This window comes from Colobus angolensis, unplaced genomic scaffold (genome assembly GCF_000951035.1).
Source record: "Colobus angolensis palliatus isolate OR3802 unplaced genomic scaffold, Cang.pa_1.0 Scaffold209, whole genome shotgun sequence".
NCBI lineage: Eukaryota > Metazoa > Chordata > Mammalia > Primates > Cercopithecidae > Colobus > Colobus angolensis.
In genome coordinates, this window is record NW_012115255.1 from 1,608,661 (window position 1) to 1,631,515 (window position 22,855).

Below are 22,855 nucleotides of genomic sequence, written 5' to 3' on the forward strand. Positions count from 1 at the left end.
ATCAAAGAATGGTGGGCAACCGATGAGTGAATCCCAAATGCTGACTCTGTCCAACTGTGTGAACACGCCATGAAAGCCAGGGTTTCTCAGCCTCAGCCCTTCGTTGTCAGGATAAGCAAAGTAATCACATACTCATTTATTTCCTTATAAAATGCTCCCAGAGGACATGCCACCCTCACTTTCAGGTGCTGAGACTGCCAGTCATGCCGGGGCTCAGTCCCAGTGAGGAAGCAAGCAGAGCCAATGCTCTGAGCTCCTCATGGGGCCAAAACATGAGGGAGTGCTTGGACCCAGGAATGTTAGATATGAATAACTCTGCTGTTTTAACACTCATTCTTTTTCCTTCCAAAATGACTGGGGCTTGCTTTGTAGACACAGATTCACATGTTGCTCTGACAGGAAATGAGGCAGTCACTGGCCCTGGGTGCCATTCATGTATCTTGTCCTCCTCAGTGTGGCTGACACTCGCCAAGCCTTCTGTGCCAGCACATGTGAGAACGCTGGGTCTACACACTAATCCAACATGCTGCTCACTCCACATAACATACAACACGGCAAAGGCACTAAGAGAGCCCAGAAACCACACCAGGCTGATGCCGGCTGCTGTCCACCTGTGATGGCCTCAGGCACTGTGGCCCCCTCTACAACCCTAAGAGGGTCAGCCTGTGGACAGAGATGTGACCAGATGTCAGCTGGTTAACACTCTTTGCTGTTCCCCCTCAGGAAATGGAACTTCTCCAAACCTGATGGGCTGTCGGTGAGGTTAGAGGTGAGAGGGAGGAAACTCAGGAGATGCCAGTGACCTTTCTGTGGGCCTTGGGCGGGGAGCCAGCTGTGTGGTTCACTAGACAGTGCAACCTTATGAGAGTGGAGGGGATCCATCCCACAACACGTCACATGTGTGTCTGTGACTCATGGTGAGTCAAACACACTACAGCCCCATCAGAGGGCAGGACAAGCTAGGCACTGACATAGGTGGCGTCCAGGCAAGCAAGCACATTGACAACCATGTGTCAGCCCTGGGACCTAACTGTTTACATGACAATGGCACATCTGGCACATTCTCCTACTGAATTAACTTGACTTTTCCAAAATAAACTTTTGGGGCATGAGAATGGATGGGCAGATGCAGCAGTATTTGCTGCTGCACAGTCCTCTCCACACTCGTCCCAGCACAGTGCTCAAGAGGGCACCGTGAGGGACTTGAGGCTCTAGGAGACGTAAGCAGGCACTGTCGATACCTGCACCAGTGTTGGTTCTTGAGCATCCAGCTGCTCCAAGCCATCCTCCCTCACTGGCCTTGCTGTGGAGACTGAGATGCAAATCTCTCCCTTTCCAGCTCTCCCCGTTACTTCCTGCACAGCTGAGTGGCTAGCAGCAAAATCCTGGCCAAAAGAAGTCTTCAGGATGGAAAATGTCCTCCTCCTGCCCTGATGGGGTCTGGGAATGTGACCTGTAGCAGCAGGCGGGATGAGGAGTGGCCAGAGGGTGACACATCCTGAAACCACAGGGGCCTGAATGGCACCTGCCACTACAGTCTGGCATGTGGACCACTGTTGGTTACCGAGACAATGAAAAGATAAAAAGGTGCTTGTTTGTAACACTGCTAATCCGCTATCTCACCTCCTGCAGCCAGTGGCGTTCTGAGTGGATACAACTGCAAAATGCATAGAATTTGGGGTAGGACACCACATACATCAAAAGATCAGGCCAGGCAAGCTTATGAGAAGGTTATTAGTTATGTTCCTCAACATCAACACTGCGAGGGTTTCACTGGATATAAATATGGTAATTTCACATGTAGTAAATACATTCAATGCCCTCTTCCTACCCCCAAGAAAGAGGTAGAATGACAATGAACACTTTGCAATTAATAGATTGAAAAGTCTATTTATCTCCACATTTGCATTGGGCTGAGCAAGCTCTTCACTCCATTAGTAACTCATTCTTTTATATCAAAGGAACAAATGGGAAACACCTGGTCTGATCAATGAACGGTTTCTTCCTTCTCCCACCGAGGATGGCTGACAAGGTCTCACTGGCGCTAAAACCAGAAATAATGAGAGCATGAAGCCAGAGCTCCTAAATAATTCATGAGCTAAATCTTGTAAGTGACGGTGCTTTCTTCATCTGTAAGCAACCACTTGGCATCCTCATTTTTGTTCTGTTTTTAAGAAGATCATATTTGAATCAGCTCAGAGGGGAGCTTTGTTCAGGCCCTGTGAGCTCCATGCCCTCTCTGCTGACCTCCAATACTTTCTCTTCTTTTCTTGACTGAGGCGTGAGTTTCCCTGGGCTCAAATCTGGCTGGCTAGTTAGAGCCCTCATTCTTGGGTAATGACCCAATGACATAGGTAGGCACTGACCTAAGGTGGGGAGGCCGCCCCGAACCCACTGTCGATCATAGCTTCCTGCTCTCCTCCCCTTCTCTGCCCTCCACTGACCTTGTCAATGACTGGCTCCCCCATGAGCCACCTGTTGCCAGCATGGCCCCAAAGCTGAGACTGCTTTCTTCCGTCAGGAGCTCCTCCTCAGCCCGAGACCCCGCCTCCCTTCCTCTTCAGGGTCAGCCCTCAGGGATCAGATGCCCACCCCCTCTCTAACCTGGGAGGCTGCTTCCATGCACACCTCTTCCTGTCATCAGTGTGGTGAAGCTGCTGCAGGGGCTGGGTCCAGAGCGCTGTGCATGAGGACTTCAAAAGTCCAATGGAGCAGCAGCAGGAGACACAGACACGGTGTGCAGTGAGGGTGTGTGGGAAAGAGAGGTGCGAGGAGAGGAAAGTTTGGTTATAGCAGCAAAGGGAGGAAGCCAGGAGACCTCCATTTTGCTGTGTGAAGTCATGAGACCCTGTGTTTCTTGGCGTGAATTACCCCCAGCTTCCAATGTGGATGTGTCTGGAACAGCACCACAGATTCCTCCAGTGTTTCTGCAGGGAAGCCCTTTCAATATCACCTAATGCAGATGGACACATCTTGAAATTTTAAATACAGGGTCTACTAGGGAACGAGGGAGTATAAACCATGACCCCAAGTACACACATTTGAAAGTCCACACTTATTTCAGAGGGTTGTAGCTTCACTCAGTTTCACGTTTGTTCACTAATTAGCCCAAATCCTTTAGAATATCTTTAATATCTCCAGCCACACAGTGGGGACCCTGTCAATGATGATAACTCCTGCTCACAGATAACACACAGTCATTTCGTGAAGCTTCCTCCTTCCTTCTCCCTCCCTTTCCTCACTCTCTCTTTTTCTCTTTCTCCCTCCCTCCCTCCCTAACTCTCTCTTTTTCTGTTTCTCCCTCCCTCCCTAACTCTCTCTTTTTCTTTCTTGTCCTCTTTCCTAAGTGTGCTTAACCAGAGCATGGTTAGGGTAAACATAAGAATATTTTAGCTTGTTGAATAACAGGAGAATATGGCTTTACATACCCCAAACATTGCCTGGCACGCAGGTAAACACTGGATGCTAGCGTCCTTTATTTTTTCACCAACAAAGTTACTGTTACGCTTCCATTAAAAAAAGACTCATAGTCAAAGAGACCAGAATAAAATGAGTTTAGTTGTGTTGCCTTGAGATACAATGTTGGATTTTCTTTTCTCGGTGAAGCCTTTTGGACAATTATATTGAAGAAAGAATTGAATGCTCAGTTATGAGTTAATAATCAGAGAAGTGCAGAAGTGTTTGAACAGCTTTGATTGGAGTACTAGACCTTGAGAGAGTGTAGCAAAAATATTTTCTCCTCCCTTTCTCATGTTATTTCCATCTACCCATTTCCTTACTTGGGATAAATGAAGGCATTTGGTGAGGATTTAACTCACGGCCAGGGCCGCCAGTCCTCTCCTTAGTTAATTCAGCTTTGAGGGTTTTCATCGGCACCCTGTGAATTATTCCAGGCTAAACTATTTAAATGAGCCATAAGTGGGATGTGGGTGGAACAAATGTCCAGTCAGTGACTGATTTTCTTTTCCTCTCCATTTTGAGGAGGGATGTTTAGTAGAAATGTGTCAGCATTCACACTATGCAAGGGTCAGCATTGGTGTAGTGAAATCCGTCCTGCATCTTATAGTTTAAACCTAACAGTTTAAACCAAAGATTCAAAATCAATTGCCCATCAGTGCTCCTTATTATACTGGGCTGTCGGCCTCCATGAATCTTAATGTGCCTGAACAGACCCACCGAGGCACAGCATCAGCTTCACATTTCTCAGTATCCACTTAGCAATCATTAAGATCAATTCCTTGAAATACAGATGATAATTCACCATCTTTCATCACAGCATGAGGTTTCTGTTTAGGGTTTTTTTGTCCAGTTCATTTGTTTCAGCTTATCTTCCTCATGCCCAACTGGATGCAAATAAAAATACCTTGCTTTTAATTTTAAGATCAAAGTGACTGCCAGTCATTCAGGGGAGACAATGAAAGCAAAGGTTTTGAAAAATTGGGGGAATAAACTCCTTATACTCCACTTCTCTTAGGTCCGTGTGAAGATGAACTTACACAGATGCTCTTTGTATGATGGAGAGAGAAGTTTTAACTGTATTTAAACTGTCATGGTTTCTAAAGTGCAAATGGGAAAATCGTGTTTGATAACCAGCTTTATCTGGTACAACACAATAACACAATTCTTTGTTCAAGCCAAAAGCATGGCACGGATAGTACAGACACATTTTTTTATCTTGTGTGCTCATTTTAGGTTCAAAGCCAAACATATGAAGCAAAACATAATCTACATTTCAAAACTTGGAAAACTTATGCTCCATCGTGGAATTAATTGGCACTTCTGTATTTTCCCTAATAAAAGAGGCCAGACCACTTCCCTCAGAAGGGTTTCCTTGTTGTCCTGGGCTCTTTTTACAAAGTTCAACTTTACCAGGCTGTTTTCAAGAAATGTGCATTTTTCCAGGGCAGTTATAAGTCCAAGAAATTTGTGGAGTGATAAAACTGGACCTTAGTTTAAATGGGAAAGAATATTTATACAAGCCACGGTTTCAGAACATGTTTTGTAGGCTAAACTAGCAAAAGTTTAAACACAAACCCCAAAAAATGTACTCTAGAAAACTCCTTTTTTCTAGTTATTTACTTAATAAACTCAGAAAAGTAATTTCCCATGAAGAGGTAATGCGTGGTCACCACCGGGCCTTGATGCCTGCTTCCAACAGGAACCTGGAGCCGTGAAGGATAAAGGACCATCAGTTCCATGTTTCAGCTCTGCCCACCCCGCAGGGCGTCAGGAAAGCCACTTGGCCTCTTGATCTTGGTGTCTGCATTTCCTAAAGCGTTAATAAGAATTCCTGCCTTCCCCACTTATCGGGGTTATGTCAATCAAACTGATTAGTGTATGTAAAAATGCTGTCAAAATTGTAAATCTGCATATTAAATGCAAGGCATCACTATCAACAACCCCTTTAAGAATCATTCTCTCATGAAACACAAGAGTTTCTAAATAAAGCGGTACCCTGACAGCTTGGCTAGTAAGTGCTGTCGGGGTTCAAGAGGATGGGGAGAACATTTGCTTTTCTTTGTCCGGTGAAACGAGAGGATTCGGGAGGGAACAAAGCTGAACTACTGTGTAATCCAGAGAAGGGTTGAGTGGGACCCATGCCCTCCCGGAAGCCGGCCTGAGGGAGGCCCCAGCTCCCCCGGAAGCCGGCCTGAGAGGGGGTCCCCCGCTCCCCCGGAAGACGGCCTGAGAGGGGTCCCCCGCTCCCCCGGAAGACGGCCTGAGACGGGGGCCCACGCCCTCCTGGAAGACGGCCTGAGAGGGGGTCCCCTGCTCCCCCGGAAGCCGGCCTGAGAGGGGGTCCCCCGCTCCCCCGGAAGATGGCCTGAGCGAGGCCCCCGCTCCCCCGGAAGCCGGCCTGAGAGGGGTCGCCCGCTCCCCCGGAAGCCGGCCTGAGAGGGGTCCCCCGCTCCCCCGGAAGCCGGCCTGAGACGGGGGCCCACGCCCTCCTGGAAGACGGCCTGAGCGGGGTCCACAGCTTCCCGGGAGACGGCCTCAGTCAGGTCCACGCCCCACCGGGAGACGGCCTGAGCATGGCGAGGCTCCTCCGAAAGACCTGAGCAAGGGCCCACGCCCTCCCAGGAGACGGCCTGAGCAGTGTCCAAGCTCCCTCGGAAGACACAGTCCACGCCCTCTGAGAAGATGGCGTGTGAGTGGGAGCAGAGGAGGAGTTGAGAGAAAGAACAGAGCTTCCCAGTGGCAGAGAGAGCAGCTGCCTTCAAGGTCAGGCCTGGGAGGGCCCAGGTTCGGTGCCTACGGGTCCGGGGGCAGCAGTGCGTGTGCTCCTGGCATAAGGCTCACTGGATTATTTTTAATAAATGGCTGCGGCAGTTGGCCAAGCGTCCTGCTCCCTGGGGAGAATGTCTGAGGGTGGAAGCACTTGTTCAGCATGAAAGATGGAGTCTCACGCTACAGGGAGGGAAGGACCACCTGAGAAGGGTCCAGGGCCGGCTGGGACCCCACCTCATTGGCGCTGGCGGGGGTGGGGGCGCCTGCCGGGAATCCTAGGGAGACCTGAGCTGATGGAAATGGGCCCTGCGCTACCTTCCCATCCGGGCGGGAGCCTGTGGGAGAAGGACCAGCTGGCCACCACCGCGGAAGACACCAGGCCAGCGCCTACGATACCAGTCTAACGTCTCGTTCACAAGTGTGTGTATTCAGACGGGAGCCATGAGCAGGACACGGGAGAAAGACCACGCGAAACAGAAAGCCACTACCCCTGGCCTGGAGGACACGGGCCAGGGCGTCTCCTCAGAGGAGCTGGACAGAAGTTACAGCTACAGAACGAGAGGCTCCCTTGAGAAAGGAAGAATGGAGGGTAAGTGAAAGACTCGCGGTGGCTCAAGCCTGTAATCCCAGCACTTTGGGAGGCCCAGACGGGCAGATCACGAGGTCAGGAGATCCAGATCATCCTGGCTAACAGGGTGAAACCCCGTCTCTACTAAAAAATACAAAAAAAAAAAAAAAGACTCAAATAATGAAAATAGGTTGCAAAAATTAGGAGGGAAAGGCAGTTGATGAGCTGTAGGATAAATTTAAGAAATCTCCAAAAACATCAAGTAAAAGAATGAAGAGACTAAAATTTAAAAAGTAAAAGCAGAAGATTAATACAGAGTATTGAAAATTTAACAGAAATGTGTGTAAATGAAGGAATTCATAATACAAATGACATGAAAATATACAAATAGCTTAAATATGTCAAGGAAGGTGAATGGCTCATACCTAAACATATTCTTAAATCCAAGTTAAAAAAAAGACCTTTCCCCCTCCCGGGTAGGGATGGGTGCTGGTCACTGCAGAGAAAATGTGAGGCAGGTCAGAAATATTGGATAAAAGATAATGGAAACATTGCTTCAAAATACTGAGGGAAAATAATTGAAAGCTTAGAATTCCCCACCTGGGAACCTATTGAGACGGATGAGAAGCAAATCAAGGCATTTTGAGATGTGGGAATATTCACAAAGTTGATCTCCCATTGTAGATGATGCTTCTTGAGGAAGCTCTGTATGAGGGGAGACAAAGCAGGGGAGAAGACAATGATCTCAGAGACGATGTCCCACTGGAAGAGCAGGACGTGGGGTCTGTGCCTCGGTGGGCCTGGCTGGGGAGTTCTCCGGGAGAGAGGCAGGTACCCTCTGCAAGATGTTTCCCTAGAGGCCTTGTGACTTAGCACGTATGGTAAAGGCACAATCTTCCTCTCTCTTCTTTTTCAGTAAGAAAAAAGACATTCCAGAAAAAAAAAAAGCACAATATTTCAAAAGCGATATAAGCAAGTCTAGCAACACACATGAATCAAACTTAAACACAACACGACTTGGAGCTGGGAGTGGAGGCAGAGCCTCTGTGTGTCCTGACGCCAGGCAGCCAGGCTCCCTTTTGGGGGGAACTGTCCTGGGAAGGTTGAACGTGGTTCTGCTTGGCTCTGTGGTGGGAATATCTATAATACTCTCACCAGATAGATGCTGTTCAGCTCTTATAATCATTCAAAAGACAAAATAGAGAAGACTTAATTATGAGCATAAGAAAGGATATAAATACCAGTGATGATGGTGTAAAGATGTAATGTGTAACTGGGAGAGGCTGGCTAGTGGGGAAGGGGCTGAGGGTTGCCACCCTCAACGCACAGCCTCTCCCAAGGTGAGTGAAACCACACCTTCTAAATTTGATGCAATAAGAAATAAAGGTTTATTATCAATAATTGTGCATTACAAACAATAATGGAAAATGAAAAAGTATCAAATGTTAATAGCATGAGTCAATAGATGTTATCTAGAACTGAAAATCTAGAAATATAGAAGCAATACTTAGGGTCACAAGAACAAAATTTAAAATGGTTAGAGGTGGCTTCTGAGAGTGAAGGGGAGTGAGGGGTGGAGTGGGAGAATACGGCTTTTCATTCAGAAGTTCTTTAGAATCTCTACCATATGACTGCATTAATTTGATAAAAATAAAAACTTCTGTTCATAAGTATATATTTCTCTGATTATATTTCTCATAATGGCAAAGAAATGGCCTCCGATTCATAAACAGAACTTTCAGGAGCTAATTAATGTGAGTTGGCATTCCATCCACTGGAATGGCAAATCAAATTGTGTTTTATTTCAAAATAAGTTTAATTTTAAAACATTGTGACATATACAGCAACTAGAACAAGACACATTATTCTGAGAATTTCTTAGGCATTTGCTTGAATAACTGAACTAGAATTAAGATGAAATGGCACATCAACTTTAAGTAAATGAGTATCTAAAAATGTTTGTATTAGTAATTTTGCACATTTCTAATTTTTTAAAATCAATGTGTATTTCCTTACAATAGGAAAGTAAATTTCAGCAAGTTATTCTTCAGCATTCAGAAGTCACTAATTAGTGAAGCTCTACCTTGTGAAGCTTCATTTTCATATAATAAGCTTAATTCATGTAGATAAATTGCCTACACATAAAGCATTGTATTCACTGGCAACTCAGAAGTATCATTTCCCCACAAGCCTCTGTAAAACATTACTATTTTCCACATGAAGTTTGAGAGTAGCTTCCAAAACTTGCCAGATTTGTTTCCCAGAAAGATGGAAAGATATTGGACAATCACAGTTCTGGAGCCGAGAAATGCTAAAAAATTACTTTCCAAGTCATACTGATTTATGCCTCTGGGGCTGGAAGTGCATTGCACAATAAGGAAGCCAGAGTGGGTGGTTCCCCTCCCCTCCACCTTCCCTCCCCCTTCTACTCCCTCCCCCAACCCTCCCTCCTTTCCTTTCAGACCAGGACACTAATTTAAACTGAGTTATTCAGAAATCTGTAGCAGAAATCTGCTACAAAATCTACCAAAGTTTTGTTTATATGGACCAACAACTCTGTGTGTACATAATTCTTTTATAGTTCTTTTATATTGGATTTAAATTATTCTTTATGAACCATTCCCCACTGGAATATAAGAGCCACAAGGGTAAGCGTTTGGTCTCTTGTTCTCTGCTGTTTCCCCAGAACTTTGTATGCCAGGCACTGACTAAATAATTTGTAAATAAAACAGTGCCACTACCAATAATTAACTAACACTTACATGGTACTTGCTATGGACTAGGTAACTTTCTAAGAGCTAGAAATACATGAACACATGTAGCCTTCAAAATAACCTGATCAGGTAGGTATTGCTGTTACCCCTGTTTTAAAGGTGAGAGAACAGAGTCCCAGCAAGGCTCAGTGGCTGGCCATGGGTCGCAGAGCTCTGTGCAGGTGGGGCTGGATTCTGTGCTAGGATGATGCTTTTGGCCTGCCAAACTCACTGCTCCCTTAGTGAGACTGCTGTACCCTGAGTGGGGGCTGTGTCTCTTCCTTGCAGCCCTGTGGGCCTACAGAGCAGTGCCCAGTGTATGGCGGTGCCCAGCTGATGGCTGCATGCTGGAGGATGAAGGAATCGTCACCTCTAGCAGGGATGAGCTTGGTGGAGGTGAACTCTTAGCCCTCAATTTATAACATTCCTAATTCCACAAAGAGGCAGGTGTCATCTGTGTCTGAAAGGTGGGGCAGGTGCTGGTGGTCAGGGCGGGGCTGATATATTTATATATTGCATGATCTATTTATAAAACAACTTTACCTTTCAAAGCATCTCATATTCTAGATCTCACCCAGTTACATTGTGAGGAAGCAGTTTCGTTTTCATTTTACCAGGAGGCCCACACTGGGAAGATTACACAGCCAAGACTTGGCACTGGGTGCTGGGTTCCAATATTCCCACACCCAGCAAGATTGGAGAGGACCCTGCTGGCCCAGCATGGCTGAGAACCATGCCAGTCATCTGGTCTTTTATTTTTTAATATAAATATGTTTGTATGTCAGGTCGATGGTCTTTTTCCGCCTTAGATTTTGCCGGCACATGCAGAGTAAGCGTGTGTGTGAAACTTAATCCAAAAGTCAGTTAACTATTTTATAGTAACGACTCTCAAGTGTGTGAGTATAATGAGTGTGACGAGGAGGTCCTTACACAGTTGTGAAAAACTTTGGAAATGGAAATGGTTGAATTCAAATAACCCGCTGGCTTGTTGTTTCCATAGTGCTGACTCATCAAATTTAGCCCTCATTCATTTTCCCCCATCCTGGCTGACTGGAGAGGCTGCCTCCTTGGCTCTCAGCATGCCCCTCGCGGCTGGGTCACCTGTGTTTCTTAGAGTGGAATTCCCTCCCTGGGTGTTTGGGATGGGGAATCTTGGCAGAAATGAGAGCGTTCCGGGGTGGGTTACACCCCAACGAGAGGGACTCAGGGCCCTCGGGAGACTTGGGTTCTCCGGAAGGGACTGGCCAGGCCCCCCAGAGATGGGGGATGTTTGTGCAGAGCTGGGCCCTGGCAGCCTAATCACAGCACCATGGTCAGGATGGCTTTTCCTGCTAATACGCTCTGGCCACTGATCTCTGTGTATCCTATAATATTTTGTCTTTCTTTGTCACAGCTTGGTGTGGAAGAGAGAGCCTTTTGGCCTCCAAGATCAGGTAGATGCTAATGCTCCTTTCTTTAGAGATGAAAATGCCCACAGGAAAAGAAGAGGTGGCTACCTTTGGTCATGACGATTCCTGCCAGAGCTTTGTGGCGGGCATGCATGGGCGTGAGGTCCATCGTCACCTCGCGGAACTTCTGTGTGACCAGCTGGGATATGGAGTCTGCGAATTCCTGAAAGACACAAGCACAGGCCTCCACGTTGGGCTGAGCAGGTGCCGCAAAGGATGATGGGCACTGTCCTCCCCATCCTCAGCCTCATCCCCATGTGGCCACATGTGAACCTGCTCTCCTCCCTTTCTCACAGCCTTGTCCCCCCCCTGGCCACACGTGGCCTCTCTCTGGCTGTGCCCCCAAAACTCAGAATCATATTGAGTGGCTTACGAGTGGTTAACCTCAGCGTTGCTCTCAGCAGAAACCCTGAGCTCTGTCGACCTCCCCATGGAAACAGTGTCCACTTCCCTCTCCCTGCCTCTCAGAGCAGTGGCTGGAGGAGGAGGGGATTTTTACAGGGATGATGGGCCACCAGTCTTCCGAGTATTCCAGAGCCAGTGTCTACACAGCCGGCAGTCTCAGGCTGCTCTCCTGGCTAAATGGCTGGCGCTGTGGCTCACTCCACAACCTCTTCTCACCTTCCTGCACATGCACCAGATGCACACATTCACATGCAACACACGATGCACCTAGGGCACACATGCACACATGAATATGCACACACAGGCACACGTGCGTATGTGCACACACATGTACACAGACACACGTGTGCCCCTGCACACCTCTTAACATAATTTGATGAGTGATAAGGCGACTCCTGGTCTCTGGAAAGGCAGCACACACAGTAGCATGTGGCAGCCAGAGTGTGGCTCTGTGGCCACCCTTTCCCCGGCTCCTCTGGGCCCAAGGCTGCAGCACTGCCTTTTCCTTGACGTGGGGCCCCAAGCTTCTCATTGGGGGCAGTTTGGCTGGCATAGCTGTTGCAGGCCTTGGAGTACGGAAACCTGGTTGGACCCTCAGTTCTGCCACTCAGGGGCCTGGGTGAGTCATTAACACCTCAGAGCCCATTTTCCTAATGTACAAGCGAATCATCTTCATCTCCACCTTATGGTGTCTTTGTAAGGATTAAATGTAATACGGCATCTTAAGTGCTCAGCGCAGTGCCCCACACTTGGTTGGAAGTGCTCAGAGATGGCGGCTGTGACTGTTACTCTTATTATTTTTATCATTATCATCGTCTCCCCCCGTCACCACAGGCATTGCCCGAGCCTCTGAGCAGCCAAATCAATTCATCGTCTCATCCATGAGGCAGGAAACAGTCCCTTTCTCTGATGGATCAGGTTTCCGCGTTTCCACCAGGCATGTGCGGTTGATACTGTGCAGTCTTTGGGCCCGGTTTCCACATTCCCACCAGGCCTGTGCGGACGCTGATGCTGTGCAGGCATTGCTGCTGATAAGGACAGCTCTCTGATTAATAACGATAAGAAAGATAGACAGTGTTTAAAAATCCCACTTGTAGGCAATAAAACGTGTTTGTGTGAAAACAGCCCTGCCTGCCAGAAGCGAAAAACCTGCCACAAAACAACCTAGCCCCTCTCCCTCTTAATTCTTCTGCAGTAAAGAGCAGGTGTGCAGGGCCCGGCGCAGTCTCCTCTACTCACCCCGGGGTTTGAAGGCCCCGAGCCGCTATAGCCCGTAGGTGATGTCAGTTCCTTTTCCCACTGTGCTGTGAATCAATACGGAAGCCCCACATAGGACAGGCGGCAGAAGAGCTAGGCTTCCCGTGAGGGGCGCAATGCTGGCCTGAGAGGGACACGGGACCCTGACCTTTCAGGGACTGCTGTGCACCTGGAGTCTTCCTGGGTGCTCCCGGCCCAGGCTGCTCCCGGCTGTCCTGTCTTTCATGTCTGGAATCAGGTCCAGAGAGGGAAACCTGTGTCCTGGACACCCCATGTGCTGTGTCCTGGAGCTGCTGGAAAAATACTCTTAACTGGGGGTCTTTAAACAGCAGGCATTCATCCCCCCCACAGCTCTGGAGGCAGAAATCTGAGACTGAGCTGTCCAGGGGCCGTGCTCCCTCCTGTGGCTCTGGGGAGCCTCCTTCCTGCCTCTCCCAGTTCCAGGACTCCGGGCGTCCCTGGGCGGTGGCCGCATCACTGCAGTCTCCGCCTCTGTCCCCACATGGCCTTTTCCTCTGTGTCTGTGTCTGCTCTTCTGCCTCTTGTAGGGACAACTGTCATTGGATTGAGGGCCCACTTGGTCAATCCACCATGAGGCCATCTCAAAGTCCTTAACTTGAGGATATCTGCAGAGAACTTTTCTCAGTCACCGTCACAGGGTTGGATGCCACTGTTCAGCCTGCTGCAGCCTCGTTTACTCTTCCAATGCATGCTGTCAAGGGAGAGCATAACTCTTAATGTTTTTCTTTTTCTTTGAGACATGGTCTCTCTCTGCCGCCCAGGCTGGAGTGCAGCGGCACCATCACGGCTCACTGCAACCTTGAACTTTTGGGCTCAAAGGATCCTCCCACCTCAGCCTCCCAAAGTGGTGGGATTACAGGCTCCAGCCACTGGGCCAGGCCCCTGTGATAACCTGGTCTTCCTTGGTGCCCAAATCACACACAGTAGCTATGAATGACATCCACAAGGTGGTTGGCAGGCGGGAGCCTTCGTGACAGTCCTTGGTTCTCACCTAGAAGGCTGGCGCTGCCCACTCTAAAGGTCAGGCCTGGCTGTGAGGTCGTCCGGCCCCTCCTGTGCCCCCCATGACCTTGCACGCTGAGCTCTGAGCTGGGGTGGAGAAGAAGATGCAGGGGACAGAGGCCCACAGAGCCCTGGAGCCCCGAGAGGCCTCAGCTATCACCTCGGGCCTCGAGAAATCAGCTTCTGAGCACTGTAATAGCAGGCGAAGGTGACATCGGCAGCTCCACCATAGGCTCCTGCAGGGCGTGCACCACCAGTCCCATCCTGTCAGGACGTCCTGCGTCTCCCAGGGGAAGCATCCAGGCACAGGGTCGACGGGGCAGCCCTGACTCTGGGACCAGGTGACGGGTGGGACCTCTGCCAGGCCCAGGACTCGTAGGCGCCAGCAGGTCTGGGAGGTGGGGAGGCTGGCGCTGGGCCTTGACTTGGGGTGCTCATCCTCACCGGTCCCATAGAGGGGATGGGGCACTGAAGGGCTCCCCACTGGGCAGAGGGTCTAGAAAGCCTTGTCCAAAGCTGATGTCTGAGATGAACCTTGAAGGAAGAGTAGGAGAGCTTCCCTTTCTCAGGTGACAGAACGCAGGCTGCTCTCCCTCTGGTCGGCCCCACGGCACATGGGCAGGCGAGGGCAGCACCGATCAGCTTCACTGCACAGGCGTCCTGGACTCCAGCCATGGGGACACTTCCCCAGCCCGGGCGGTGGCCGTGGCAGCCTGGGGGCCACATCTCCCCCACGGGGTTCCCTGTTGTTTCCCACTCTGGAATCCGACTCTGGGTGATTCCTGGGTGTTAACGTTGATTCAAGGACAGAACTACATCTTCTGCTTCTAAAACAGCTGTTATGGTGCCAGGCATCTGACTCCAGCACCCGCTGTGCTCCGGAGTTATTCCAAATGATGTGCGTAGCTGTTTCTTTGTTTTTTTTTTTGTTGTTGTTGTTTGCTTGTTTGTTTGTTTTTTAGGATGAAGTTTCGAATGTCTAAGAAGTAATAGCTTGTCCAGCACAGGAGGGCTCTCTGTGTCACTTTGTGTCTGCCTGAGGGGCTCCAGCACAGGACATCAGGATGGTCCCAGACCAATGAGTCGTAGCAGTGCGTGCAAAAATAGATTTCACTGTGGAAACCGAGGGCGTGCTCTGTCCCCTTAGCGATGGGAAGACACACAGTGACAGCAGGGACTCGTTCTGAGCAGGCGCGTTACCGGCCCAGGAAAGTGCCCGTATTATCCTTTTTAGCTACTGAAGCAACGTAACCAGTCACACGGCAGGGGGTGGCAGAGACGGGAATTACCCCAGCTGTCTTGACTTTGACCCTTGCACTGAACTGGTGACCAGATTGCTCTGAGGAAAAGCAGGATCTGAATTCAAGGATGGCCGCAGGCTTCGCTACCTCTGGGTGCAGGTTGGAGCAGCCACGGCCGGGAGAGAACATGGGCGAAGGCGGCCGGCACCCTGAAAAGGCAGCAGCCCTCAGAGGGGGGACCATGGTGGAGCCTGGCCGCCTGCTCTCTGCACCCTGCAGGCCTGCACCCCTGCCCTAGGCTCCTACTATGAACCAAGCAGCCTGAGCCCCGGCTGCTCCCTCGTGGGGTCGTTTGAGGAACAGCTGGGGTGGAATGAATCACATTTGGTTTGGGCCTCAGCATTTCCACAGACGAAGGCCTCCTAGACTCACTGGGGAGGGCTTGCATGGCCAGCAGATGCCAGGTGGACAGTAATGCTCAGCCTTCTTCCAGAGTGACAAGGGCCCCTGGCTGGTAGAGACAGCCTTGAACTGACAGAGCTGAATGGAGACATTGCTGCCCGGATGGTTCCACCCATCCCAGCTGGAGGAGGTGGGAGGCACAGCTGCCAATCGGGAGGCCATGGCACTCACGTGTGCACATTCAGTCCTGCAGGGCGGCTCCAGGCAGCGGCCAAGGCACCCTCAAGGACAGGGCACTTCCTCTCCCCAGGTCCACACATTTCCGACTCCACAGCCCGTTTCTTTCTTTCTTTCTCTTTTCTTTTTTTTTTTTGAGATAGAGTCTAGCTCTGTCACCTAGGCTGGACCTCAGTGGCACAATCTCAGTTTACTGCAACCTGCACCTCCCAGGTTGAAGCAATTCTAGTGCCTCAGCCTCCTGAGTAGCTGGGACTACAGGCGTGTGCCACTGTGCCTGGCTAATTTTATTTTGTATTTTTTAGTAGAGATGGGGTTTTGCCGTGTTGGCCAGGTTGGTCTAGCACTCCTGACCTCAGGTGATCCTCCCGCCTTGGCCTCCCAAAAGTGCTGGGATTACAGGGGTGAGCCACCACACCCGGTCCTTTTTTTCTTTTTTAAAATTTCAACTTACATTTTGGGTTCAGTGTGTACATGTGCAGGTTTGAGTGATGTTGAGGTTTGGTGTAGGAGTGACTCCGGTAGTGAGCATAGTACTTGGTAGTTAGTTTCTCATCCCCTACCCTCCCTCCCCCCAGTATTCCCCAGTGTCTGCTCTTCCCATCTTGATGTCTGGGAGTACTCCCATGTTTAGCTCCCACTCGTGAGAACATGTGGTATTTGACTTTCTGTTTCTGTTAATTCGCTTAGGATGACGGCCTCCAGCTGCATCCATGTAGCTGCAAAGAACATGATTTCATTCTTTTTTTTTAATGGCATAGCCTGTTTCTCAATCCATTATGTCCTGCCCTGCCTCAGTCTCCAAAACTCCTTCCTAGGCCCAAAAGGTTTCCTGTTCCCCTGTTTGGAGATCCTCTCCTTCATCTGTAATCCGCTGCCTTTAGAACTCCAGCAACATTCGTGTAGGGGTGGATTCACGTTTTTTCCTGCATGATTACCTAACAGTTCATGTTTTATGATGTGACTCCCACACCGTGCTGCATCTGTGGCTGGGAGCATGGCTTGGGTGCATTTTGCATTTTCATGGTCCTGCCATAGCACCGTGAGTGATCACGGCTGTCATCACTAGTGGTGTACCTCTCGGATGAATGAATGCGTGTATGGATAAGTGCAACTCTCAGGGATGAATTGTCTAACAAGTAAATATTTCAGAAAAATGTTGGTTATTATTTTTCCCACCAGTTATTATCAGCATTTTTTTCCCAACCTTATCACACTGTCTTCATCTGCTGGGGCTGCCATAAAAGAATACCATAGACTGGTCAGCTTAAGCAACGGAAATGAACGTTCTTAAAGTTCTGAAGCTGGAAGTTCAATATCAAGGTGTTGGCCAGGTCAGTTTCCTTCTGAGGCCTTTTCTCTTGGCCTGTGGGTGTCGCCATCTTGTCATGTGCTACATGACCTCTCCTTTGTGCATGCATGAAGACCGAGCAGGACCAGACTCCGTGGCATCATTTGTTTGTTTGTTTGTTTGTGTGTTTTTGAGACACGGTCTCACTCTGTTGCTCAGGCTGGAGCACAGTGGCGTGAGCACAGCTCCTGGGCTCAACTTCCTGGGCCCAACTAATCCTCTTAGCTCAGCCTCCCAAGTAGTTGGGACCACAGGCACAGGGCACATACGTGGCTAATATTTCAATATTTTATAGAGGTAGGGTCTCACTATGTTGCTCAGGCTGGTCTCAAACTCCTGGGCTCAAGCAATCCTCCTGCCTTGGCCTCCCAAAGTGCTAGGATTACAGGTGTGAGCCACCACATCCCCGGCCCGTGGGGTTATCTTTAATAAGGACACTAATCCACTGGATCAGCTGCCTCAACTCCATTACCTCATTTTGCCCAAAGTACTTCCTTAGAGTTTTGGACTTGCTTGGGCCCTGCCACCCTTTCCCTGTTGCCCCTTTCTCTCTCTTGGAAAGGGACGTCTACTCCATGCCTGGCTCACTGTTGTATTTTGGGAACATGGAACTTGTTTGGGTTCTGTGGTTCACAGCTGGAGGGGAGAGCTCAGCGTCAGGGTGGGCAAATCGCACCATGAGTCCCACCCATTCCTGATTCAGGTGATGTTTTGTTGAGGCTCTGGACTTCACGGCTTAGTGCTGACGCTGGAATGAGTTAAGACTTCTGGGGCTGTTGGGATGGGATGAGTGCATTTGCCATGCAAGAAGGACATGAATTTGGGGGAGGTCAGGGACAGGATGTTCTCAGCTGAATGTCTGTGGCAGCGTCACCTGTTTGGCTCAGAGTGAGTGAGCTCACTCTCTGGTGTCACCTCTTACAAGGACACTAATCCCATCAGATCAGGGCCCCACTCATGGCCTCACTTAACCTGAACTACTTCCTTAGAGGTCCCATCTCCAGATACGGCCACACTGGGAATTAGGGCTTCAACATATGAATTTCGGGGGACACAAACATTAGTTCCATCGAACAAAACACGATGTCACCTGAGCGGCTCCCTTTCTGAACCCGTGTCATGCATTAGCCTGGTGGGTACACCTTAGGGGCAGGCACCACTTGCTCTCTGCCCCTCATAGGCTTTATCCAGAAACATGTGGACATGCAGGTGTGGACTGTCCCTCTCCTTCCTCGACACATGACAACATCTCCTTGCTTCCAGCATCGAGGAGGGCTGTGTGACCAGGGCTGCCTGTTGAATGCTGGAGGAAATTGTGTTTGCCATTTTTAGGTGTGGATCCTGAAATTCCTAAGTGATGCTCCGTGTTCACTTCTGAGGATCTTTTCCTCCTCTTCCTCAATCCCTTGTTTCCCTCTTCCCTCCCTACAAGCTGGATTCAGAGAACCCCAGGATGGAGCCACGAGAGGGTTGGGGCCAGGGTGAAGGAGTTAGCTACAAGCTGAGTACTGCACAGCTTATTTATAGTGTGCCACTGGCTTTGGGGCTGTTTGGGGCAACAACATTATTAACTCTGAGTGACAGAGGAGAGAAATCCATGAGAAAAAGACAAAGAAAACGTGGCAATCGAATTGAAGACTTATGCAAATGGTGCATAAAGTCTTACAACTTATAAATAGCAAAAGTCTCTGCACCATAACTCATGATTGATTTGACATGTGTGGTGGATCCATGATGAGCTGGTCTATTGCTGAGGTCACACGTTTGGTAGGTCCAGATGATGACCTCATCTCCATTTAGGTGCTCTTCAGGCCTGGAGGCAGGTCTTGAGCATGTGCTTGGGGATCCCCAGGCCTCAGGGATTAGCTCCTCCTCACTGTTCTGCTGGCCAGTAGAAAATATTTTTGTTATGAAAGTAGCCAGTCTCACCTATGGAATGCTAGATTTCTGTGTATTGGTGGTTTGTGGATTCAGATATGCAATAGGAGGCCCAGGCAAAGCACCATGCGCTCATATGCTTTGTGCTGGTTGATCCTGGTCCAGTGGAAAGACGTGGATTGGATAGCTCCAGCACTTGTTTCCGAGAATTGGTCCAGCTCTCATGCAGGTCCAGCTCTCATGCAATTCCAGCCTTGGTGAAAGACAATTTGCATGATTTCTCAGCGTGGTGCCAGCAGGGCTCAGGAGTAGCACCGAGGGGTGCACAGAGACTGTCGCCCCAGAATGCCCCAGCATCCTGCCCCTCAGGAACTGCAGGGTCACATGGGGAGGACATGGCACTAGGTTCCTGGGTGACTGCTCTTGCTACACTCCTAAGCCCAGGAAACTTCCATGAGAACTTTTTTTTTTCCTTTTAAAAAGCCAACCTCATCTCCTCCTCTATAATCCTTTTCTCTTTACTCTTTAAGTTTTAAATAGAGGGGCGCTTGACACTTATATGAAGCATATTTTTCAACTAACATTTTATAAAGGTAAATGTAAAAAGAGAAAAGCAACAATTTAAAAAGACTTTCTTTACTTTGGGTGGTTAAGTAATTAAAATGTAGAAAGATTTGTAGTGAGCTGGTTAAATTTTCTCTGTTTGATATTTAACCAGCGTGATTTCCCATGACGGCTTCAGCAAGTCTCACCTCCTGGCTGGGGTCCCCATAGCTTGGCACAGCTCAGCTCCAGTGATAACCTCACTGCCTGAGTAATTAATCTCCTTCTCCGGGAAGTGGGGTTAGAATGGGTTGTGTTGGGGTCCCATTTACTCACTGCAGATCTTCTTCCCCTCCCCGTCCTTTTGGGACCACCTTGGTGTTTACATGGTGCTCAGAGACCTGAAATATTTCTGTGCTTGTCCACACAACCCCATCTTACTGACAACCAACATGACTTTCAACACAGATCTTGCTTTTTTGCACTGCATCCTTCCATTTCCCCAGTGAAGCCCTTTCCGGGTCTCTCCACAGAACTGTGTCTACTGTGCCACAGGTATTTTAAGTGTTTGGTTTTTAATTAAATCACATACATGATTGCAGCTCTATGTAGTTTTCCATAGTTGAATTACTGTATGTAAATGACATTGTCATTGATGGCATAGGGTGTTAGAAGCTAGATAGCAGCTCAGAATTCATATAGGGAGACATACTTCTTTAACACTAGGGATATTTAATGTTTTAATCACTTGGGATATAATATATACAGTCAACTTTGGTTACTGCAAACCCAACTAATCAGACTTTGCAATAATGTGATTTTCTTCCCCACCTGGCACTTGGTTTACAGGAGAAGCAGCTAAAGTGCTCAAAAATAAGCTTGTGCCTGATTAGTTTTATGCATGCAAATTACAGAATATGCTCATGGGCCTGCAAGGGGTTCATTTCATCTCCTAGGATGGATAAATGCATTCAGATTTAGAGTTTTGAGCACATGGGCCAAGTTATACTGCATGGTCCCTTTCTAAAATAAGGGAAGAGGGTGCCCATAACCCGGAGGACTGAGTTATCTCATTGTGTATTATGACCAATCCACACCTTTCTGCCGTATCTTTCAATTCAGTGCTTACGTCGGAAGCTCTACAGAGGCTCCTAGGCTGCTCAAAAACCATGTACTTCCTAATTCTGTCCACTTGAACTTGCATCATGGAAGGTAGACAAACCTGTGTTTCTCTATGGAGGTCAAATGCCAGCTCCTTTTTAAAGGCTTCCCAGCATGGGAACCCTTGGTGTCCTACAGCACTTTGAAGCTGTGTCTTTCCTGGCATAATTCGTATGCTTGTCTTTCTTTCTCCTGTACGTGTCACACCTGTGCAATATACCACAGACCTTGTGGATAGGTGGTTATTGTTTCTACTGACTTTCTATTGGTTAACAGGAGCTCTAGCTAAGGTCATTGACATCGTGCTACTTGCCAGACACTTTCTAAATGCTTTAGGTGCATTTTTTCAATTAATACTCATAGACCACTTTATGGTTAAGGGGCTGCAATGATCTCTATCTTTGTTAACAATCCTGTGAATTAATGGTAATGTGCACAGCTTAGGATACGTGTCCTATAGGTGGCTCATTGGTGGAGTGTTGTCCATCATGAGAATAACCAGTGTAGACAGCCTATGGCACGTGCCCTCCATGTGGTTCATCAGGGGAGTGTTGGATCACGAGAAGGACTTCTGTAGACAGCCTATGGCCTGTGTCCTTCATGTGGCTTATCGGTGGAGTGTTGTCCGTCATCAGAATAACCAGTGTAGACAGCCTATGGCCTGTGTCCTTCCTGTGGCTCACTGGACCTGTACAGATACTTGCAGGAGGAAGAGGCCACTTCTGGGTAGGCACTGGGAGTGGGGTAGTCAGGGAAGGCTCCCTGGAAGATAGTTTCTTTCTGGTCTTTGAAGGAATCACATAATCTAAATTATCAGGGATTAAATGACCATAAAAAGGTAGGAGAAGCCATAGCCTAAAGCAGTTCGGAGGTGGAAACATTTGTTTCTCTGATAAGAACAAAGAGTAGATCAGCCTGACCTGAGTAAGAATTTGTGCAACGTAGTTATGAGAAATTAAACTGAAAGGGCCACTCACTACAGGAGAGTGTAGGGTCTTGATTCCAGGCCAAGGAGTTCATCTGTTAATTCATCAAATATTTATGAATTGTGCTTCTCAGGGTCAAGCACAATTACACCTACCAGGGATACATCAGCACAAGAAACAGGCAGAGATTGCTCCCGCGTGAAGTTCAGACGTCACCCAGGCACATGGATGTCCTTTGAGTGATCCTGACCAGCAGGGTGACAGGGCTGGGTCTGCAGCTGTGTGAGGGGCCATATGTCCTGGTGAGAACAGTGATCCAGGGCCTGGCACCGAGGGCACATCTCAGCCATGGTAGGGTCAGCAGTTTGTTGTTTTGCTTTGCTTCAAGCACCCTAGATGTAAGCTGGATTATGAGGATGCTCTCAGGGTTGGGAAGGTCAAACTGTTGCACTATAGCTGTTGCTAACAATGGCTGCCTCCACCCCAGCACGGGCAGCACCCTGCATGGCTCTTGACTGAGATCCCTGCTGGGAACTGTTAACACATTATTTAATCCACCCAACAACTGTGTGAAGAACTGTCCCATTTAATAACAGCAGCAAAAGAGGTTTAGGGAGATTTAGTAGCTCGGCCAAAGGTCTAAAGCAAGCAAGTAGTTGAGGCAGAAATGGGGTTGTTTCAGGTCTGAATCTGAGCTGCGGCAGCCTATCTTCATGGACACTACCTGATGCTCTTTTGAGGTGGATTCCCAGAAGGTCTCAGAAAACAAATCCAACCATACACTGTAAATCCTGGAGATAAAGAACTCAGCACATCTGTGGTGTCCAACTCCAGTCCTTAAGTGGGAGGGGAAGGTGGGCCTTAGAGACCCTCATGGTCTGGTCCACTTTCAGTACTTGAGGGGAGGCATAGTGAGAGTCCCAGCGGCGACTCCCCTACAGACAATGTCACGAAGGCATAGGCTGCGGTCCAGATGCCCCAGCTCCTGCAGAAGACAGGTGAGTGGCTGGGGAGGGGCCGAGAGAGGCTGGACTGGGGGCAGGTGAGATGGTGCTTTGCAATATAGAAAGCCCTGCACAGAGAGACTCTAAAACCTGTTCAAAAAAGCCTGCAACAGAAGAGTCATCTGCAGCATAAACTCTTTTTTACATAGGAAAAAGAGAGACATCCGGCTGTACCTGTTATTGTTGGTGATTTAGCCATTTAGAAAATGCCTGCTGAAGGGTCTCTTGGCAGTGGCGTGGGGTTAATGTGTCTTCCACGAGTCATTCATGCCTCCCAGGAAAGAGCTCGCACCGTGGGGAAACGAGCCCCTCCTGGGAACCCTTAAAAAGCAGCTTGGCAGGCCGGGCGCGGTGGCTCAAGCCTGTAATCCCAGCACTTTGGGAGGCCGAGACGGGCGGATCACGAGGTCAGGAGATCGAGACCATCCTG

The 22,855-nt window shown here is 48.8% G+C and overlaps 1 protein-coding gene across 1 annotated transcript in view; it reads right to left on the minus strand.

Moving 5' to 3' along the window:
• Positions 1-22,855, minus strand: part of ADARB2 (adenosine deaminase, RNA-specific, B2 (non-functional)) — a 529,062-nt gene that overhangs the window by 72,809 nt on the left and 433,398 nt on the right. Inside the window, exon 4 of the mRNA XM_011942292.1 lies at positions 11,046-11,160. Within this exon, the coding sequence (XP_011797682.1) occupies positions 11,046-11,160 (115 nt within the window). The remainder of the gene's footprint in view (positions 1-11,045; positions 11,161-22,855) is intronic.